Genomic DNA, 21,380 nt, shown 5'->3' with positions numbered 1-21,380 from the left:
CTGGCTAGATTTAATTCTAACTGAGCTTTGGCTTTTCTTACCAGCTCTCTTGCTGCTTGAGCAGCTTCCTTATATGCCCCCCACTGTAGTCATCCTATCTTCCACTCCTTGTAAATTTTCTTTTTGTGTGACAGTGTGCCCAGGAGCTCCTTGCTCACCAAGGCAGGTCTCCTAGCATTCTTTCCTGCCTTCCTCTTTGTCAGTGTACTTTAATCCTGGGCCCAGAGAAGGTGATCTTTGAATACTGACCAGCTGTCCTGGGCCCCCCTTCCCTCTAGGGCTTTGTCCCATGGCACTTTGGCCAGCAGATCCCCAAACTGATCAAAGTCTGCATGCCTGAAGTCCAGGGTCATAAGCTTGGAATACACCCTTCTAGTTGCCCTGGGGATCTTAAATTCTATGGCTTCATAGTCACTGCAGCCAAGGCTATCCCTCAGCCTCACATTTCTCACCAGCCCTTCCCTGTTCGTGAGAACAAGGTCCAGCATAGCGTCTTTTCTTGTTGGTTCCTCTACCATTTTTAGGAGGAAGTGGTCATCAATGCATTCCAGGAACATCCTGGATTGCTGATGCCTTGCCGTGTTGTCCCTCCAGCAGATATCGGCGTGGTTGAAATCCCCCACAAGGACCAGGGCCTGTGAATGCGAAGCCGCTTCTATCTGCCTATGGAGGGCCTCATCCTCTTGGCTCTGTTCGTCAAGTGGCCTGTGGCAGATCTCTACTCAGTGTTTTCACAATATTTTTGCTATCACCATGAGTTTAAGCATAACATCAGGTGATTGCAATGTACTCTCAACTGTACTTATCTGTGTAGGATAGTGAATTTCTTGCTGATAATAAATGGACAGGTTTGTCTGGGACAGGTTGATCTGACATTTCAGACACTGCCTGCAGGAAGTTCAGAGCAGTGATTGACTTTGAAGTGGCTGAAAAACGGGTAGCTTCAAAGTAAGCAATTTAAATCAGTTCTCTCTTTGAATTTTCTTAGCCTGTCTGGCTATATTTGCAGTTTTAGAGTTTAGACAGAGTTGCAGTTGCATTGAACTCATAGTTACCTGCAATTTAAAATAAACTGACCCTAATATTTATTAAGCAGAAAGTAGATCTATAGCTGCTGAGGAAATGTCTATTTCATCCTGATTTTGAGAAATATCACAACATAAATCCTCCTCTAAGAAAAACAAAATCTACAATGAAAGGCAAACATTCTTTACTCATCTTTGAAGGCCTTACTTCTTGAAAACACGTGCCTGTTGCACACATGTATAACATCTTTGTTTCCAGACAGTAATGTCTGTCTGCTGTTGAATGTTTGTGTCATCTGATCTCTGCTGGAACCCCTTGATTTCTGGCCATTTTACACTCCTTGTGAACTTCACACCCTTAGCATTAAAAAAATTTTTTATTAGTAGGGAAATTAATGAAACCTTTTTTCCTGCAAGTATGTGCTCTTTATCTCCTCATCTACCAACTTGGTTCTCAGCTCTGCATATACTTCTTCCTACACTACTTTTTCTTACATTACTTCTTCATTGCTGATCACAGAGTACGGTTATACTGTACACTACGCATTACACGTAACAAAAGTCAGTTAACTTAATAAACCCAGAGAAAGTAGAATACATGACAACTGAAAACTGGTTACTTCAGTGGATCGTTAAAATGGCTTCTACCTAATTTGTGACTTTCTAGAAATGTATAGGAGTACAAATGTGTTTGGTATTTTCACTCTTCTTTCAAATTAGACTAGGTTGGACAGGCTCAGAAGTTATCAGTGGGATACACAGACAAGATACAGTGGCGGCTTTGTTTCCTGAGAAATTCAGATTAAAACTTCTCAGATAATGGTCCAAATTCTTTGCTCAATCCAAAGATCACTTAAAATATACTCTCACAAACCTGGGACAAAGACTTATTTGAAAATCATACAAGATAAAGAAGTCAAGGGAGGTTTTATCTTGTCCCATTTTGTTATGACTTCCAAGAAGGAAGCCTAAATTTTGGTAGGAGGATACCAAATGCCTCCTAGATTTGGCTATGTCTTTATATAGTAGTAGGAAGAAGCTGTATTTTTGGCACTGGTACGGTGACTGCATATCAGATGATAAACTCTTGCATGCTAAAATTGGAGATTATTAAATTCAGACCAATAAATATTGTATTAGGTATATTCTGTTTTAGTAGTTCTGACACAGAAAGCTGTCAGGCCCAAGAAATAAATACGACCAACATTTAGATATGATAAAACCATTTATTTAAAAATACGAGGATGCTGAAATTGAATCATATTAAACTAAAATATCATTCATAATGAGTGTAGTTTATTAAGGTAAGAGTAGGCATTTCCAGACAGAAGATACTATTAACCTCTTCAATGCCATAAAAACATCATAAATAAGAATGTGTGAGGTAGAAAACATTAAACAACAATTTTAAAAGCAATCCTGTGCCTCTATAGTAATAACAAGAAATAAACACTGAAATTCAAGTTTATTTTTACTCTACACACCTCAATTTTTGTCATAAACCTCCCAGAGAATGAGTTGTGCATATTTCACTGTTTCATCTCTCTATAGACAGATTTGATATATCTGAAAGTCTCATGTTTTCAAAATAGCCTGTGATTTTTAATACCCAGTTCTCTTTTGTATTATGAGAATTGTACATCCAGATAGCCTCAAAAGTCCATGTTGACTTAGGTCCAGTTTTTTCAAGAAAGAAGAATTTCAACAGTTTCCATTAAGGCACATGGGCAATTCTATCACATCTGTCACTAAATGCCTCTATGTGTTTTAGAAACCTATGTCAAGATGTTTAGATGTGGGATTTTGAGAAATGAATGAGGGTTATGAATCTTATCTAATAATTTTCTACTTCCTCTGTTACTTGGGGTATGTACTCTCTGGCAGAGATGTAGATGGACACTTGAGAGCAGTAGGTGTTCAGGTGCTTTAAACCTAAAAAATATATGGAGTCAAAGATTTAGTATCTTAATAAAAGTTATCTTGCCACTTCTTGGCTGTAGCAGAGTTCAGCTGTCTTGCAGACTGTGAGATAACAATGTTTATTCCTTTACAGTGAACAAAATCATTCAGACAACTTTCCTAGCCTGAGTTGCTGAGTTTAGTTTCATTCTGTATCTTTAATTAGAATAAGCCTTATTCTCATAAACCTGTCTAGACAAATTCCATGCAGCCAGGAGCAGAACTGATACTGCCTGAGACCCAGACAGAAGATTCACCTTCAAGACTAGTCTGTTTTCCTGTGGAAAATACTTTCTATTATACAGCCAAACATGAATATGTAGTTTGACAGCAAGTGAAATGCTAATACTCTTTTCATTACAAAAACTGAGAGATGTCTCCAGTAGAGACATTTCTTTTGAACAATAGCTTATGATGTACTGTCTTGTGTCTGAAGACCTTCTTATCTAAGACAGAAACAGAACACAGAGTTCAGGGACTGTTATATTCACACATTTTGCTTGTAAAATGACAATGTTGTTAAGATTTAGGAGAAATAGAGTTCATATTAAATTAAAACAAAATTCCAAACATCTACAGTTTAAGTGTTTTTAATCCAGCAGACAAATACAGAAAGGATTAGAGGGCAAGGTAAGTGCAAAAACTTGTTAGTGTGTACACCAATGGAGAAAAATATTAGTATATAACCTCAAGTATGTAATTAAAACTGTCAGGGTCAAATCTGGAAGGGCTGAATATGACGAGCAACACCTTCACAAAATGTGAAGTTTCTTGCAACAAACAGGGGAAAAAATGTGGGTTGTTTTTTTTTTTTAATATCAAAGTAAACTGATCTAGGCTAATTGATGCTATTCAGAGAGAGTACAAGGGATTTATGTCTTGTAGCATCAAGCTATAGAAGATAGAGTGAATTTTGTGAAACTATCTAGAGAGACAAATCTGATTCCCACTGGGAAACTGCTCAATCTGAAAATACAAAAAAAAAAAGATGAAAGAAGGTGACATTTTAAGTAGGATTGACCTTCTTAATATACAAAATTGTTGACACGTGATTTCCAGATGACTTAGTGCATATGTGAAGCTGTAACATCTTGCTCAGTCTCTCTCAGTTTTGAGCATTTTTCTTCATGGTAAGGATGAAGGATGTGGATGTACTTATGGACCAAATCATGGTCTGTATCTTTTGTTTGTGAAACATTCTGTCTTAGGTGCTACAGGTGTCAACGGGTTCTGGCATTCTGGCTCTATTGAGGTTTTGATGTTGAAGATGCAATATGCAAGTTAAAATCAAGTGCAGTGGCTCAGTGTGTGTTGGTAACACATAACTCTTACATCTCCCAAACCGAAGAAACTAAATTAAGGGTTCACATATCCCACACAGCTCCCTACAGTGCTTCATGGACATGCTGAGAGACTTTCAGACAGTGTGAGCATTCTCACACCTACCTCATCCATATGGCTAGATATATTACCTGACAATTAAGAATTGATTGTGAATCCTGTCCCTCTTGCTGGCAACACTGTTTTTGAAATACTTTGATTATGACCTCTTCTTTGCAGGGGAACTATTTATTTATTACAACTTACCTCTCACAAAGCTGTAGCAATCTGGCAGAAAAAGCAACTAAAGGAGAAAAGCTAGGTCTTAGCTGTCTTATGTCAATGTTTTGAGTCACTTACTTCAGTCAATACCAACAATTTGCTATTACTTTGCGCTGATATGTATCTGCCCTAGTAGGTATTTGCCATTGAATTATCCACAGAGGAACATCAAGGGAAAAGGCCTTAAGGAAATTTTCCAAGAAAGAGAAAGTAAGTTAACAAGGCAAGAACAGGAGGCAGCCTTAATTTCAGTTACGATACCCCAGGTGTCTTTGGTCTTACTATCTCCTAGCTAGTTACAATAATATCACTATTGTAGACATAGGGAGAAATATTTTATTTTAATGATGCTTCTTAACAATATTCCATGTTCTTCTAGGTTTGTCCCATCCCATCCCAGCCTCCTCAGCCTACTGTTGTTCCAAAGCCAGTTCAATCTGTCATACATGTTCCACTGCAACCAAGCTGCCCAGGCAGAGGCAAGATGGCAAAGCTCATCAATCCAGAAGAGATGACATCTAGGGATTATTACTTTGATTCCTATGCTCACTTTGGAATTCATGAGGTAATATTTGTTTTTCTTTCAGCAATTTTATTTCATACTATACTACAACTACTACTATACTACTACTACTACTACTACTACTACAGTATTCTTTGATTTATTAATTTATCTTCCTCCTGCTTGCTCATGATAATATTCCTCTACCTTTCCTCACAAGACTGTGTAACTTGGTTAAGTGCCAAAGAGATCATCCACTTCTCTAGAGACTTGTGCTCAAAACCTCTGTCCCACATGCATGAGTTCTCCACAGAGCTTATATTAGCTATCTGTACAGTGGTTATCTTTATGAATGCATCAAATTAGTCCATTTATGAGGGCTCCAAACTAAGCCAGCCAGACGTGGAAACTACCTTGTTAGTAAATTAGGTTCTCTTGCATTTTTGAGTACAGATAGTCAATTGACATGAAAAGCCAAGTATTTTCTTGACTCCTGGCATGTTGCTTCAGTGCCCAGGTTTCAGTAATGCGAACATACAGCCCAATAGCTTCCAGTAAATACACTCCTGGAAAGAATGCAAAATACACAGTGGAGCATCAAAAAGTTGACCATAGACCAATCGTAAAGAAGACACTAATGTCTTATCTTTACATGACCCAAGAGGATGGGATTTTAAAGACTAAGATGTAAAAAGGCTAACAATATGAAATCGGTGCCACTTTTCACAGACCACTTAAGAAAGAGTATCTATATCTCTAGTAATTTTTTGTGGGGCATATACATAAACAGAAGCTTTATATCTGCCAAATACATCTTGAGAGTATAGCATTCAGAAGTTTAATCCAAGAGTGAAAGAAAATAGAGGGACAATTTAGTGGGAAGGAGACCTAAGAGAAATACTGAAGACCCATCAGAAACCTGAAATCACATTGAGCTCCTGTTAGAAGGATACAGCTCTACAGGAGACAGGAGAGTACCTGGTCTCCAGATAGACTTGGTGCTGCCGATCACAACATTTTGAGAGTGATTATTCAGTCAGTTTTCAGTCTTCTTCACTGTGTAGTCTGTATTCCATAAGTTTTTCAACAAGGATGTTAGAGGAAACAGTGTTGAAAGTCTAAAATCAAGATAAACAAACAAGCATGCTCATTCCTCATCCATAGAGTCCATTACTTCACCATAGAAAGCTATTAGGTGGTCAGTCACCTCCAAATCCATGCTTGACACTCCTAAGTATCTTCTTTCTTTATGATGTTTGCAAAGAAATTCTGTGAGAGTGTGTGCCATCACCTTTCTGTTGCTGTTGGACTATTCCTCTGCCTTTTTTGCCTGTTACCAAAGCATGCTTATGATGATAAAAATATCCTTTTATTCCTCTACAGTTATTATTTGTAGTCTCCTATGAAGATGATATGTAACAATCCAGTGCACTAGTACTTCAGGCTGCTGGGCAGTTAACTGACTGATTTTTATCCTGAAATTCAAAAAAATCATTTGTGTACTTGCTTAAACTATGAAATTATAGCAGTAATATAAGCAAAAGTCTATACTTCTAAGACTTAAGATAAGCATTCTGAGAAAATTAAAGTGTCTGTTGAATGGCCCACACTTCTCTTCAAATCGCACTTGGATCTTGACCTTGGTGCTTTTTACGATATGGTTTAACTGATACATACACATTTGAGAGCAAGGAGTCAATGGAATGAAATTCATGTACTGCTGCTATCAGTGAAGTAAAAATCAGCACCTAACAATGACAACTTAAATAGTGAGATAGTGTTGTAAGTTATATTTTAATATATTCTGGAAATTGGTCATATAAATGAGTGAATAGAAGAGCAGTAGCTCTGCTACAGACTTCCTATATCACTTTGGGCAAGGCTATCAAAACTGCTGTTTTATAATAGTTTACAGAATTTTTTTTTTATGTTCAAAGAGGAACCTCAAAAAGTCCCTCTGCTGAAGCAATTATGCAGGATTTAGGAGAAAAGCTTGGATTTCTGTATGGCTTCTGTCTATGCCCAAAACGGTTCTGTGGTTAGATTACCTTCTAATTGTCAATTGTAAGCAAAGTAATATTTAGAGAAATAAAATTGTACAAAGGACATCATAGTTCTTAATAATTCAGCTTTAAGTAGCTAGCATTGTACAGTCACTTTGATGTGCGTACCCCAAAGTACTTGAAAAACTCTGCAGATTTTATGTTAATACTGTTTAAATTATAATAAGTGACTGCATTGAGTAGCAGTCTGGAATGCATACAAGTGCTTCAAATAATAACACTATGTTTTTTCATGACAGGAAATGTTAAAGGATGAAGTGCGCACTTTAACCTATAGAAATTCAATGTATCACAATAAGCATGTTTTTAAAGATAAGATTGTCCTTGATGTTGGAAGTGGCACGGGAATCCTCTCCATGTTTGCTGCAAAGGCAGGAGCCAAGAAGGTATATGGGGTAAGAAGATTTTTTCTCGTATTTTGAGTTTCTTTGTGCATTTTGCCTGAGAATTTGGCTTGGTGGTTTACCTTTTCTTATTTGTTTTGGTTTGAAATTCTTCTCTTCAAGTCTCTGTATGGCTTAACTTACAGTGACTTCAGTCGAGTTGCTTCCTACGACTTGCAGTAGTGTGCCTTTTCCAAATAGTGATACAATGCCTTTTCTTGTGGAGTCTTTTGTGATCTGGTACGTACCCACGTATCTTCCTGGGTGAAAAAAAAAAAATTGTTAAAGGGACTCACTCAGAGTGGTCAAAGGAGCTATCATCTTGCTTTTTGAAATTCTTAAGTTTTGCAACTTTGCAGTCTTGGAAACAAATTTCTTTTATACACTTTTCTCTGTGCTTTACAACTCAGCAAAAAGAAAGCATGTGCTTGTTTCCTGTGTCAACTGTAAAGCTTTTCAGAAGCAGAAGGGAAAGATTACCTTAAAGACATTGAACTTTAGGAGCATGAATGTGCAATCATTAGAGAGATCATCTATTTGCTTCCTGACTTACTGACTCTAAAATGGCAAATACAATCTCTTTTTGCTTTGGACTTCTGTTTACCTTGCAGACACAATACAGAATAGAAATACAGCCTAGAAAAGGGGAACTAAGTTCCATTTCTCTGTGTACTTCTTTGACAAAGTTGTTTACTAAAACTTGGTTGGCTACATCTGTGCATTTCAGCACAGTTGAACACTCACAGATTGATCTGGGTTGGAAGGGACCTCAAATGTCATTTAATTCCAACTCCCCTGCCATGGCAGGGACATCTTCCACTAGATCAGGTTGCTCAGAAACTCATGTTACTGACTGAATTGTGCATTGTTATTACATGAAATGCAATGACTCCTGTTCAGTTCTCAGACTTATATTTTTAAAATCCAATGTTAATTCTGAGTACTTCATCTGAGCATCAGACTAGGAAGTATAGATTGCTGAAATCAGAAAGTGCTGACAGAAGGTTTGGAATTTAAGCATGAGACTTAATATGCAGAATTGGCAGCTAGAAACTATTTATTGTAAACCAAGTACACAGTTTATTATCTCAACCTCAGTGACAATAAACCTATAGCCTTCTCTGGTGCAGGAATTGAGGTCTTATGCAAGCATGCTGTAGTGTTGTATATGTATAAGCATATAAAAAATGATGATGCTGTGCTCCCACCTTCCTATCATCTCCCACATCCCTGGCCATATGGTCTTCCTCCCTTCCTTGTACTGGCACTAGTGCTTATTCTACAGCAAGCCAGCTCGCTGACAGAAAAATCACACAGTAAAGGAAAAGTAAAATACAAGTTTGTTGTTGTTTTGTTTTTTTTCACTTTGGACTTTTTAACAGTTCAGGCTATACTTCAGGCATTTATAAAGCTCAGTGGTACGCCAGTGTCAACTTACCCAGGGACTGTTCAGCACTGAAGCTGTGGGGTATGCTATCCAGAAAACTTAGCTTAAAGGAACTCAGACAAGTGTGAAACTCCTCTGCTATGGCCTAAGATTTTAAACCTTCTTGTCACATCAGCCACCTCACCATGAACCCTGTCACACTGAGCTGCAGAGCTCTATTTGTGTTGGAAAAGCAGATACTTCAAGGATCTGGTAATGGCAATCTTACAGTCATAGAAGGAGATCAGGTTAGTTAAGCAGGACTTGCCTTTCATAAAAGCATTCTGACTGGGCCTGATCACCTGTATATGTCTCATGACAGCACGCAAGATGATATGCTTAGCACTGAGGTCAGATTGACAGGCTTACAGTTCTCTGGATCCTCCTTCCAGAACTTCTTGTAGATGGGTGTCACATTTGCTAACTTCTAGTGCACTGAAATCTCCTTGACTAGCCAGGACTGCTGATAAATGATTGCAAGCGTCTTGTTGAGCACTTCCACCAGGTCTCTCAGTACCCTTGGGCATATCTCATCCAGCCCCATAAACCTGTGTGTGTCCAAGTGGAGCAGCAGGTCATTGACCATTTCCCCTGGGATTATAGGGGCTTCATTCTGTTCCCCATCTCTTACTTGCAGTTTAGGCACTAGGCACCTGCAAGTTAGTTTAGAAGACCACTGGCAACATTTAATCCAACCTCCTGCTCAAAACAGACTTAAGTTTAAATCTGTATCACAGTGCTCAAGATCTTATCCAGTCCAGTCTGGAAAATCTCCAAGGACAGAGCCTCTAAGTCCTCTCTTAACACCTATTGTATTGCTACAGTCAGCAGGAGTTTCTCTTGCTCATGATTACTGACTTTTATCCCATCATTGTGCACTTCAGAGCAAAGGTTTTTTTTTTTTCTCTTCAAGCCCTTTGTAGAGAGTTGCAGAACCAAAACCCTCCATTTTTCTTCTTTCTTCATCTGCTCTGTTACCTTACCATTGTGGAAGGATAACAGTAGACAATGCAATGATGTTCATCTATCTGAGAAGCTGTTGTAAGACATGTAGAGATAGGATTAGTATGTGGGTGTTGGTGCTTGAGAGGCATAAGTGAGAGACAGAAGAATACATTAAATTATGTCTTGAAACCTTGGCTCATCTGCTGCATTTAGTTATAAGAAATTCAGAACAATCACTGCAGTAGAACTACCTGAATGCTATGGTATTTTCAGACAAGACAGTCTACATAAGAAGGAGATAGACACATAAAATGAAGGCACATGTGAGATGTTAGCTGATATGGATGAGAAGGTGTTGAAAAGGACACAGCCCACAGGAAGAGGAAATCTGGAAGTTCAGTGACTATTTCAGAAAAAGACTTCAGTGTAAGAGGAGACATTCACAGCATTAGATTGAAGACTGAGAATTAAAATGAAAGTGGATAGGAATATACATATGCAGAGCTAGATACAGCTGAAGAAAGTCAAGGGTCTCTCAAGGGTCCATATGGGGAGCACTACTGTGTAATATCTGCAATGACATAGTGGAATTGAGTTCACCCTTGGCAAGTTTGCAGATGACACAAGACTGACTAGTGCGGTTGGCATAGTTGAAGGAAAGGATGCCAGCCAGCAGAGGGACCTTGACAGGCCCAAGCCTTCTTGACTTCTCAAGAGGTGGACCAGTGTGAACCTCACAAAGTTTAACAAGGCCAAGTGCAGAATACTTCACTTGAATCAGGGAATCCAAAAGCTCAGTACAGAGTGAGTGATTAATTGATTGAGAGCAGCCCTATGGAGAAGGATTTGGGAATTTGGTGGATGAAATATTTAATGTGAGCCAGCAGTGCATTACAGACAAAAAAGCAAATTGTATTCCAAGCTGCATAAAAAACATGGTCAGTAGGTTGAGAAATCTCCCTCTGCTCCACTCTATTGTGACCCCACCCAGAGTATTGTCCTGGTTTGAGCCAAATGGAATCAACTCTGTTCAGTGACTTTTACTTCTGAGTTCAGTATCTTCTTAAAGGCTACACTTTCTGAAAGTTAGCAGCATGTTTTTGCAGTGTCTGCTAGTAGCAGTGAAAACACCCGATGTTTACAGTTGCTGCCTGTGACTCGTATGCAGAGAGGCTCTTGCTTATATTTATTCCTATAGTGACCAAGCCCACTGCTGGCTCTTGTGTGCCACGCTGAGGGGGGCAGGAAGTAAGAGGGGTTACGAGGTTGCACCTCCAGGGAGTAACAGACAGGACAAGGGACCAACAAGAGTATTCCATTCCATATATGTCATATTCAGTATAAAACTGAGGGATTACGAGAGTTGAGGGGTTTTTTGTCTCTTCTCCAATGGCCAGCGTCCAGGGAGGACTCAGTCTGATCTCCTGGTTTTGATCCAGACCCTGAGTTCCTGAATCCAGCTCCTGTATTCAGCTCCCCTCTGCCTCTGAGCCTGGGGCTTCCCCAGTGTTGCCTGCTCTGCAGCATCAGTGGTGTTTACTATGGGGGGGAAGGGAGAGTCGAGTTTTCTATCAGTTTTGTATATATGTATGTAGTTCACTATTTTTGTGATTTCCTTATCCATTAAATCTTTTTCAGTCCGTAAGTCCCACTGCCTCACTCCCTTTTTCTTCCCATTTCGGGAGGGAGAGGGGGATAGAAAGTGTCTGTTCATCGTTTAGTGGCCAGCCCAGCCCTGATCTGCAACAGTACTGCATCCAGCCCTGGGATCCTCAGTACAAGAAAGACATGAGTCTACTGGAGCGGGTGCAGAGAAAGGCCATGAAGATCGTTACATGGCTGGAATGCCTTTCTTATAAAGAAAGACTGAGAGAATTGGGATTGTTCAGCCTGCAGAAGAGAAGACTCTAGAGAGACCTTCTAGTGTCCTTCTAGTACTTAAAGCAGACGTGCGGATAGATGAGGAAGGACTCTTTATCAGAAAGTGTAGTGATAGAACAATGGGCAAAGTTTTAAACTGAAAGAGGGTAGATTTATATTGGATATTAGGAGGAAATCCTTTATGATGAGGGTGATGGGACACTGGAACAAGCTACCCCTAAAAGTTGTGGATGCCCCATCATTGTAAGTGTTCAAGGTCAGGCTGGATGGGACTTTTTGCAAACTGATCTACTGAAAGATGTCCCTGTCCATGGCAGGGGGGTTGAAACTAGATTATCTTCAAAGGTCCCTTCCAATCCAAACCATTCTGTGATTCTATGGTTGTAAACTGAGGTACAGACATATTTTATTGCAATACACATTTTTCATAAAATCAAAATACTTTGTGAAACTAGGCAGATTTGAACAGATAGCTGACTTGAAACAGAATTGGGGAAAAACCTGACAACAATTTTTTCTTACCTATATGTCCTCCCATTTGCTGTCCTGCCATCTGTGACTGCCCTCACAGAGGTCAAGCAAAGTTTGACTTTTAGAAGTTAAATGGAATTCACTGGACGTATAAAACACCTCATTAGAGAGAAAATAATTCTATTTGACAAGAGGTATTAAAGAGACAAGGATTATACAACGTATTGGCAGTTTAATGTCAAATTTGGAAGAGTTAAATTATGAACTGATTTGTTGACTACCAGCAACTTTGACCTTCATGTTTTTAAAAGGGCATAAAACCCAGGGAAATTAATGGAATGCAGATATCAAAGATCATTGCAAACATGGGTTTTTACGTTAGAACTAAAATTTTAGCATACTAAAGGCCAAATGTAAAACTAGAAGGTACTTTGTAATTCCTTTCCCAATAAAAGCACAGGACTGGTCACAGAAAAAGACATGCAGACCTGGATGATTTTGTGAATATGGTAATTTCATCATTATTTATGTGTAAAATGTCTGTATTATTTTTTGATAGCATGTATTGAAAAAGATGATAGATTTTTCAGAGAGAAAAGCAACTGCTTCTTGACATTGACCAGTATTGGCATAGTTTGAATCTTAAGATTTTTCACAAAGTTTGGATATATGTTTCTTTTAAAATACATGAGGAAATGTAGAACCATGGTAATTCATGTCATTCAATTTTTTGGAGAAAAGGCAAGATTCTGAAATAACAGGAATAAATTCAATAATATGATTGATAAATTATGTAATTTTGTAGTTCGGACCCCTTTTTTCAACATTTCAACAGTTTTGAAAACAGTATTTTCTATATGAACCAGTCAAGCAGAGACAGCGGTTTAAATATTAAGATACCATTGATTGTGATCCTGCCTATGTAGGTTTGTTTCATTCTTTACCAGTGGTTACATGCTCTATAGAGTCTTTGCTGCCTTCAGTAGGTTTGGTTTCTATTCATATATCTGAGACCTGTAACAATTACTCTTCTCTTGCTTTTCTGTTTTTCTTTTTTTCCTAGATTGAATGCTCAAGTATATCTGACTACTCAGAAAAAATCATCAAGGCCAACCACCTGGACAACAGTAAGGCATATAAAACAACTATTTTCTTCAGGAGAGAGAGAGAAGAGGGGGCCAGTTAGCTCAGTCTTTTGAGTGTGGTGCTAACAACGCCAAGGTTGTGGGTTCAATTCCCGTTCGATCCCCATGTGTTGCCTGATCTAGTCGAGAGGTGGCATCCCTGGTGACAGGGAGGCTGGATTAAAATGATCTCTGAGGTCCCTTCCAGCCTGGGCCATTCTATGATTCTATGATAACTTTTACTTTTTCTGATTATTTTATGTTGTGTAGATTATAGTTTAATGTAATTTACTTCTGTAAATACAAAATTAAACAGCTTATTCTAGGCACTACAACAATTTCTCACAGGAGAATTTAGTTCTACATTTGCTTCTAGTCTTAGACAACAGAAGAAATACGACTCACCAGCAGGCAGGTGGATTTAGCAAAACAGACAGAAGGCCCCCTACTAGAACTGATCTTTTCAAATTAGTTCCGCCATTTGAATGCCAACATATCTCTTAAACAGAATTGACATACACAATACATTGACATTCAAGATGAAATAAGGTTCAAAGCAAAAAAGTGTTACATGTCAATACAGATTTTTCAATAAAAGTTTATTCTGCCTTCCAACTTTAAAAAAACTCAAACTTTAAAAATTCAACTTCAAAAATTCAAAAATAAATATTGAAAAACACACAAGCAAATGAAAATGTTTAATCCTCAGAATAAGAATATCATAGAAAACTTGTTTTTCTTCAAAAGAAAACTGTTGAAATATCCTGGGTGATGGAAACATTTAAATTAAAAAAAAAGAGAGAAAAAAAAGAAACATGTTAAAAATACCTCCAACCTACTGAAAACTCCTAACAAAAAATAATCTCCAACAAGCTCTGTTTCATGTCTTCAGTCTTCCTCCAAATCACTGCACAGAAGATATCTTCATAACAGCCAAAAAAATCAAGCTTTTTTTAACAGACTGGGAGGCAGTTCTTGTTTAAAAGTGTTTTTTGTGAAGAGCTTGCCTTTGCTGCAGAGCAGCACAGGTCATAGCTGGCTAGACTGTATAATTTGTCCCTGCTTTTAGCCATGTCTATGCTGGTGCTATCCAGGAATAGATTGCTGTTCTGACTTAAATCTGCTCTATTTTTCATTACTGTCACTCACAGCCTCTGACTAACACGTAGCTGTTTGAGAGGATAATTTATTGCACAGCATGCGTATTCAAGTGATTCAAAAGAAACAGCAGTGACATGTGCCAGCCAGTATATGCAAAATTTGGTTCAGCAAAGGAAGGATGCAAAGGACCAGAACATACCTCCACTGTAGGGATAAGGCACTAAAAAAATGAGGTGTTGACCTCAGCTTGGTTATTTGCAAAATTGCCTTTCACAAAATAGCTAAACAAAAAGTATGTCACAAGTCAATTCATGTTTTGTGAACAGGAATTCCGTGTGAAGGCGCCATTGTCAGAGTAAGTAAGAAGGATTTAGTGTGCTCTGGAAGTTGCAGAAAGTATTTGTCTCTGTTTCTTCCTTCTGTGGAGGAAGAGACAGGGTGCCCTCCCCTTTGACAGGACACTTGCCTGGACAAATTCAGTAGTCTGTCCAACTGTAGTTTGGTCTTTAGTACAAACAAATTGTACAACTCGGATTTCTAATTGCACACTTTACACTGACTCGCATTCACTTTATTTTAATGCAACCAGGTACTGAGCCAAAGGATCTCAAGAAAATTTTTCTTTTTCTCCACCTAATTGGTTAGAGAAATGCAATCAGCAAAAGGGCTGAATCGAGACAAAACCCACTGTTTCCACAACAGATATAATACTGCTGGGCACAGCACAATCTGTTCCTAAATGATGCCTTATGAAGATATTTGATGAAAGTGAAGGGAGGTGGGAGGAACTTGTGCTGCTGCTTACACTGCAACTCTTCTAGGTATAAGCAGAGGGCTTCAAAGTCTTCAGGTATGTCACTCTCACAGCTGTCAACAGTGCTAAAATTCACTCCAAAAGGATTGTGGCAGCAAAAATTCTCAGAAGAAAAGAGAACTTGTGGCTGGAGCCATGAAGAGTCTTCAGTATAACATATAATATGAAGAGTCTTCAGTATAACAGCAGATGAACTATTGAGCTACTGTGAAAGGAAGGAGTTTAAAGAATGGAAAGGAGAACCCTGCTCTTTCCAGTCAGTCTCACCAGCTGATACTTTGTGTTACCAGTCTGAATCTGAGTCTTACCAACTTCAGGGATTAAAAGTTTACAATGCAAATGAAGTGGCCACATCTGGTTAGAGTCATACTAGTTCTATATGTGTTTTGGAAAGAAGAAACAACATCTTCACTGGGCTGAGTTCTCAAAATCACTCAACCCACACCTCCACTCCTAAACAGCTAACCTAGTTCTAGCTAAAGGAAAGTACCTTCATCTTCCTCAAACTGAATGTTGACCACTTCCATCAATAAAAGTTGCCATAATTAAAAATTGCCATTTATTAAGAGTAATATAGTAATCTTATAAATTAATTATGGAAAGTAAATATTTTATTCCTGAATTTCAAATGCATCAGTTACCTTGTCAAGGAAGAATCCAGAACCATGAGACTTTACGCACTGCAACAAACAATACAAACAGCAGACAAACCCAAGCTGATAATTACTTGTCTACAAAATTCAGACTAACTTTGTAACTAGGAAATATATTTTTAAATGCAAGAATGATTGGTGATTTGTGCAGTGATCCTAAAACAAAATTATTTTTTACAACTGAATAAAATCTAAACTGTCATTTAACTTTCCTTCAAGCAAAATATCTGTTCTAGTATCAACCAAATCTATTAATTGCTTGCTGATTTGCTTGCCCAGTGACCTGTAAATAGTATACTGTATTGCCAGTAATTTAATGTGCTGTGTTGTAATAGTATCTCTGAGGAACTGATACACCAAACTTCCAGCACCCTTTCTAATTTCCTTGAAACTGATTTGGTGACAAAGTACCTGACAGTAATGTTTTCCAGCAGTCACTTTAGATAACTGTGGAAATTTATGCAAATCTAAACCAGAAAGAAGATTGAGAGTGAGAATGCCAGTATGTTATAAAAGATTCAGTCATGAAGCAGAAAGGAATGAAAAGAATATTTTGCATGAGAGGACCATGTTTGTACGAACTTTCTTCTTTGTGTAATGTCAGGCTAAGACTACACTTTCTCATTTGAGTCAGCATCTCAGAATTCATGGAATAAATAAGCCTTAGTTTCCTTATCGTTAAGCTAGCATAATACATTTGAAAAGCAGATGAGAATTAGATCTTAGTTCCATAAATCTCTAACAACTCAGTGATGAGATGGTGTGTGCATAACTCTGCAGGGATGTTTAAAGGATTCTAGGTAGATTCTTTGCATTGTTTGGTCAATAATTTAGAAATCTTCCAAATGACATGTAAAATTAGATCATTCAAGTAACCAGGTAAGACCTGTTTTCCACTTGGTTTTTATTATTGGTTTTACTTGGTTTGGGATTTGGTTTGGGGTTGTGATTTTTCTTCCCATATACTGATACTAAAACTTCTGTTTATTACATTTCCTGCAAGTACATGTACTTGCATTTACTGCAAGTTGAGTCATACAAACCCACCCCTTGTCTACAGGCATTCAAGAAGAGAATCATATTGAAAAGGTCAGCCTGACATTCACCAGTAAGGATCTTAGTCAGGTATTTTATTATGTGAAACATGTTTCTTTGGATTCTTTTTTCAGTAATCACAATATTTAAAGGTAAAGTGGAAGAAGTTGAACTACCTGTGGATAAAGTAGACATCATAATCAGCGAGTGGATGGGTTACTGTCTGTTCTATGAGTCAATGTTAAACACAGTCATCTTTGCACGAGACAAGTGGCTGGTAGGTGCTCTGCGTGTCATACTCTTTGCTGGAGCAATCATCATTTATTTTCTAATTGCAAGCCTTCTCCCTCCTACTGTTACCATAACAGGTGGCATCTCCAAATGCCATTTCTTAGGTTTTAACAAAAAGATTAACTAAAAGAGTATCAGCTTTTCTTTTGACTAACTACTGGTGAAACTGATATGGACACTAATGACATTGCTACAGGCTGCCAGAGATGTTGAGATTAAAGCTGATGTGACAATCTGAAGGAAAACAATAAAGGCATGCAAGGGGTGCTTGTCTGGTTTTTGTATGTGCAGTTCAAAATGTGATGTCTTTGTCAGGTGAATAGATTACGAGATCCATTTCCCCACAATTCATCAACAGAAACCTGGAGGGCTAATGTTTCCAGACCGAGCTGCTTTGTACGTGGTAGCAATTGAAGACAGACAGTACAAGGACTTCAAAATTCACTGTGAGTAGATGCGTAACAGTTCTACGGCTATTTCCCTAAAATATTCAATTTATAATGGCCTACTGTAATCTCTTTACCAGCAAGATTTTGCCAAAAATAAGAAATCAAAATGACCAGACCAGAATCCCAACATAAATAGGAACACTGAAAAAACTCTAGTCTAGTGATAAATTCAGGAAACTTGTAGTAATTTAAAGTACATAAAAGAAAAATGCATGAATAAATGATGTAGACCTCCACCTCTGTTTTAAAATGTTGATTTTAGGATATTTAGGTTTATTATTGTTTTGATAAACACATCGCTCAAAGCTCTCATTAAGGTTTGTAATATTCTTTTGCCATCCAGGTGCTGGGTTTTGTTATTGAAATAAGAATAACAGAAAAACTAATAATATGCACATAAAATGTAAATGTTAAGAAATAAACCTATAAAAATGATATCTCACTGATAAGTTTGTCAACAAAAAAATGTAAAACATTTTAAACTTTTAAAATCATTTTATGTGAGGATTTTTAAAGGAAAAATAAGTATCAGAAAATTCCATTTTAATTTGATGTGGGAAAAGTTCTAAACTTTTGTGGTTTGGTTGCACAAAATTGGCTTTTAATTTACATTTAAAATACTTTTTTTCTTTGAAGTTTCATTGAATAACTAATGCTGTTAGTGACCTCTACAGGTCACCTCTTCCAGTCTCCTGCTCAAAGCAGGATAGATTTCGCAGTTAAAGCAGACCACTTAGGGCACTGCCCTGCAGTCAAAAGATGGGGATTCCATAGCTTCTCTGGACACTAGTTCAAATGCTGAAGCACTCTCAGGAGTAAACATGTTTCTGAATATCCAGTCAGAGTTTTCCTTGTTGAAACTTTCCTTCATTATCCTTTGTCAGGGGAAGAGATTCTGACATTTTCTTTGTTTCTGTAGCAGCAGAAAAGAAAGCAGCAGATAGAAAAATTAGCCTTTGCTGGCCCACGCTGAGCAAACACAGTTTTCTTCAACACTTCTCATACCTTAGCATGTGGTTCACTTCCATCACCACAAGGTCATACTCCTGGTACATGTTCAACTTGTTGTCCTCTAGGTAACCTAAGGCTGGATATATTTGGTCACATTAGTTTTGATGAAATGAGTAAGTGCTACATTATTTCACTCATTTTCTTTATTTTTTTTTCTTTTGGGGGCTTTTATGTATTTTTCGGAGCTAGTCAATTTCACTTAAAGGTGTTTCCCATTAAGGGGAAAAAAAAGTCACAAAATTCCTAAGCAGTTTTATTACCAGACACCACTAGGAGGTCTGTACCATCTACCCCAACGGTGGCTGATGCCTTCACCCAGACGGAACTGCTGAAGGGAGGATGTAATACAGACCACAGAAGTGCAGGAAGTGCCTGGACCTTTCTTTTCAGGCAGCAGACCTGACTGCAAAAAATTTGCCCAGTTGAGGGACTTACTTCAGCAGGTGACTGAACTGCAGGAGGCAGTGAGAAGGCTGCAATAATGTCAGGGAGGCTGAGGAGTTAGATAGCTGTTTCCAAGTACAGTCTACAGTGGCCCATGGCCAAAAAGCCAAAAATTCCAGTTCAGTATGAAGGGAGGAGGGCCAATGATGGAAAAGAATGGAAGCTTCCATCAGCAAGGACCTGCTGGAGAAAGAGACTTTCCCCAAAGCCTGAAGTGCTTTTGCAGAACTGTTTCACGACTCTGCAGTTAGATGTGGGACCTATCAAATCAGGAGAGATGCTGGAGCCAAATGAGGCAGACCTATCTCATCCCAATATAGCAACCAGTGCAACTAAGAAGAGGCAGTGGGTCACAGTAGCAGGCGATGCTCTTCTGAGTGTTAGAGGCACTCATCTGCTGCCCTGATGCACTCTCTAGAGAGGTGTGCTGTTTACCAGGGGCTCATACCAGGACATCACCAAGAGACTACTTCCAAACTTCATACAGTTCACTGACTATGAACCACTACTGTTGTTTGATGTGGGCATCTATGGTAGAGCCAGGAGCAGTCTGAGGAGCATCAAGAAGGATTACAGAGCCCTGAGAGCAGTGGTAAGGGGTGCTGGAGCTCTGGTAGTTTTTCATCAACCCTTGCTTTCAAAGGAAAGGGGTTTTAAAGGGGCGGTTGTATCTGGCGAGTCAAGAACTGGTTATGAGACTGTGGCCACAGCTGGGGGAGGAGAATCTCAATCCATCCCACTTCTACCAGTTTGATGCAAGTGCTAGCAATAGATTCCTAGAGCCATGAGAGGGATCACAGGTCAATGGGAGAGCACCTGAAAAACAGCACAAAGGAAATCCAGCAAGTAAGTCAGCTTCACTGGGTGTTCAACTTAAATGACTCTGCAAACGCATATAGCTTGGGGAATAAAGGAGAGGAGTTAGAGGGGTGTGCATGTCTACAGAGTTATGATCTTGGCATTACAGAAATGTGGTGGCTCTTTAGGAAAGACAGGCAGAGGAGAAGAGGAGGGAGGGTCACACTCTATGTCAATAAACTGCTGGAGTGAATGGAGCTCTGCCTGGGGATGGATAAGTAATTGACTGTTTATGGGTCAAGATTAAAGGGAGGGCAGAGGAAAGTGGCATTATAGTGAAGGCCTGCTACAGGCCACCCAACCAGGGAGAAAGAGTGGATAAGGCCCTCTACAGACAGATAGAAGCAACCTCACATTCACAAGCCCTCATCCTCAACGGGGACGTTAACCTCCCTGATATCTGTTGGACAACGTAACAGGACATAAGCAGTCCAGGGCGTTCCTGGAATGCGTTGATGATAACTTCCTCCTCCAAATAATAAAAGACCAAACAAGGAGAGGTGCTCTGCTGGACCATATTCTCAAAAACAATGAGGGGCTTGTGGGGAATGTGAAGCTCAAGAGCAGTCTTGGCTGATGTAATCATGAAATGGTAGAGTGCAAAATTGTAAGGCAGTGAGGAGAGCACACAGCAAGCTCACTACCCTGGACATCAGGAGAGCAGACTTAGACTTCTTCAAGGACCTGCTTGCTAAAGTATCATGGGATAAAGCCCTGGAGGGAAGAGGGCCAGGAAAGCTATATCCAATGATCATTTCCTCCAAATTCAGGAGAAATGCATCCTGACAAAGAGGAAGTTGGGCAAAAATGCCAGGAGGCCAGCATGGATGAAGAAGGAGTTCCCGAACAAACTAAGGAACAAGAAGGAAGCCCATAGAGGGTGAAAACAAGGGCTGGTAGCCTGGAAGGAATACACAGAAATTATTTGAGCAGCCAGAGATCAGACTAGGAAAGCCAAAGCCCTGATAGAATTAAATATGGCCAGAGATCTCAAGAGCAACAAGAAAATCTTCTATAGGTGTGTCGGTGATAAAAGGCAGAGTAAGGATAACGTGACCCCTCTATGGAAGGAAACGGGAAAACTGGTTATCTGGGATATGAAAAAAGTTGAGGTACTCAATGACTTTCTGGCCTCAGTCTCCATTGGAAAATGTTCCAGCCACACCACTGAAGTCACAGAAGGAAAAGACAGGGACTGAGAGAATAAAGAACCACCCATTGTAGGAGAAGATCAGGTTCGAGCTGATCTAAGGAACCTAAAGATACACAAGCCCATGGCACCCCATGAGATACATCTGCAGGTCCCAAGGGAACTGGCACATGAAGTTGCTAAGCCACTATCC

General features: G+C 39.0%; 1 protein-coding gene across 1 annotated transcript in view; it reads left to right on the top strand.

Moving 5' to 3' along the window:
- Nucleotides 1–4,967: 4,967 nt before the first annotated feature.
- LOC104277945 (protein arginine N-methyltransferase 8) overlaps nt 4,968–21,380 on the top strand; it is a 38,847-nt gene continuing 22,434 nt past the window's right edge. Inside the window, exons 1-5 of the mRNA XM_009874763.1 lie at nt 4,968–5,151; nt 7,391–7,546; nt 13,321–13,384; nt 17,119–17,261; nt 17,634–17,721. Coding sequence (XP_009873065.1) covers nt 5,071–5,151; nt 7,391–7,546; nt 13,321–13,384; nt 17,119–17,261; nt 17,634–17,721 — 532 coding nt within the window. The 5' untranslated portion in view covers nt 4,968–5,070. The remainder of the gene's footprint in view (nt 5,152–7,390; nt 7,547–13,320; nt 13,385–17,118; nt 17,262–17,633; nt 17,722–21,380) is intronic.

The sequence above is a fragment of the Apaloderma vittatum genome, unplaced genomic scaffold, assembly GCF_000703405.1.
Source record: "Apaloderma vittatum isolate BGI_N311 unplaced genomic scaffold, ASM70340v1 scaffold14448, whole genome shotgun sequence".
Lineage (NCBI taxonomy): Eukaryota > Metazoa > Chordata > Aves > Trogoniformes > Trogonidae > Apaloderma > Apaloderma vittatum.
This window is presented reverse-complemented; position numbering and strand designations above follow the sequence as displayed.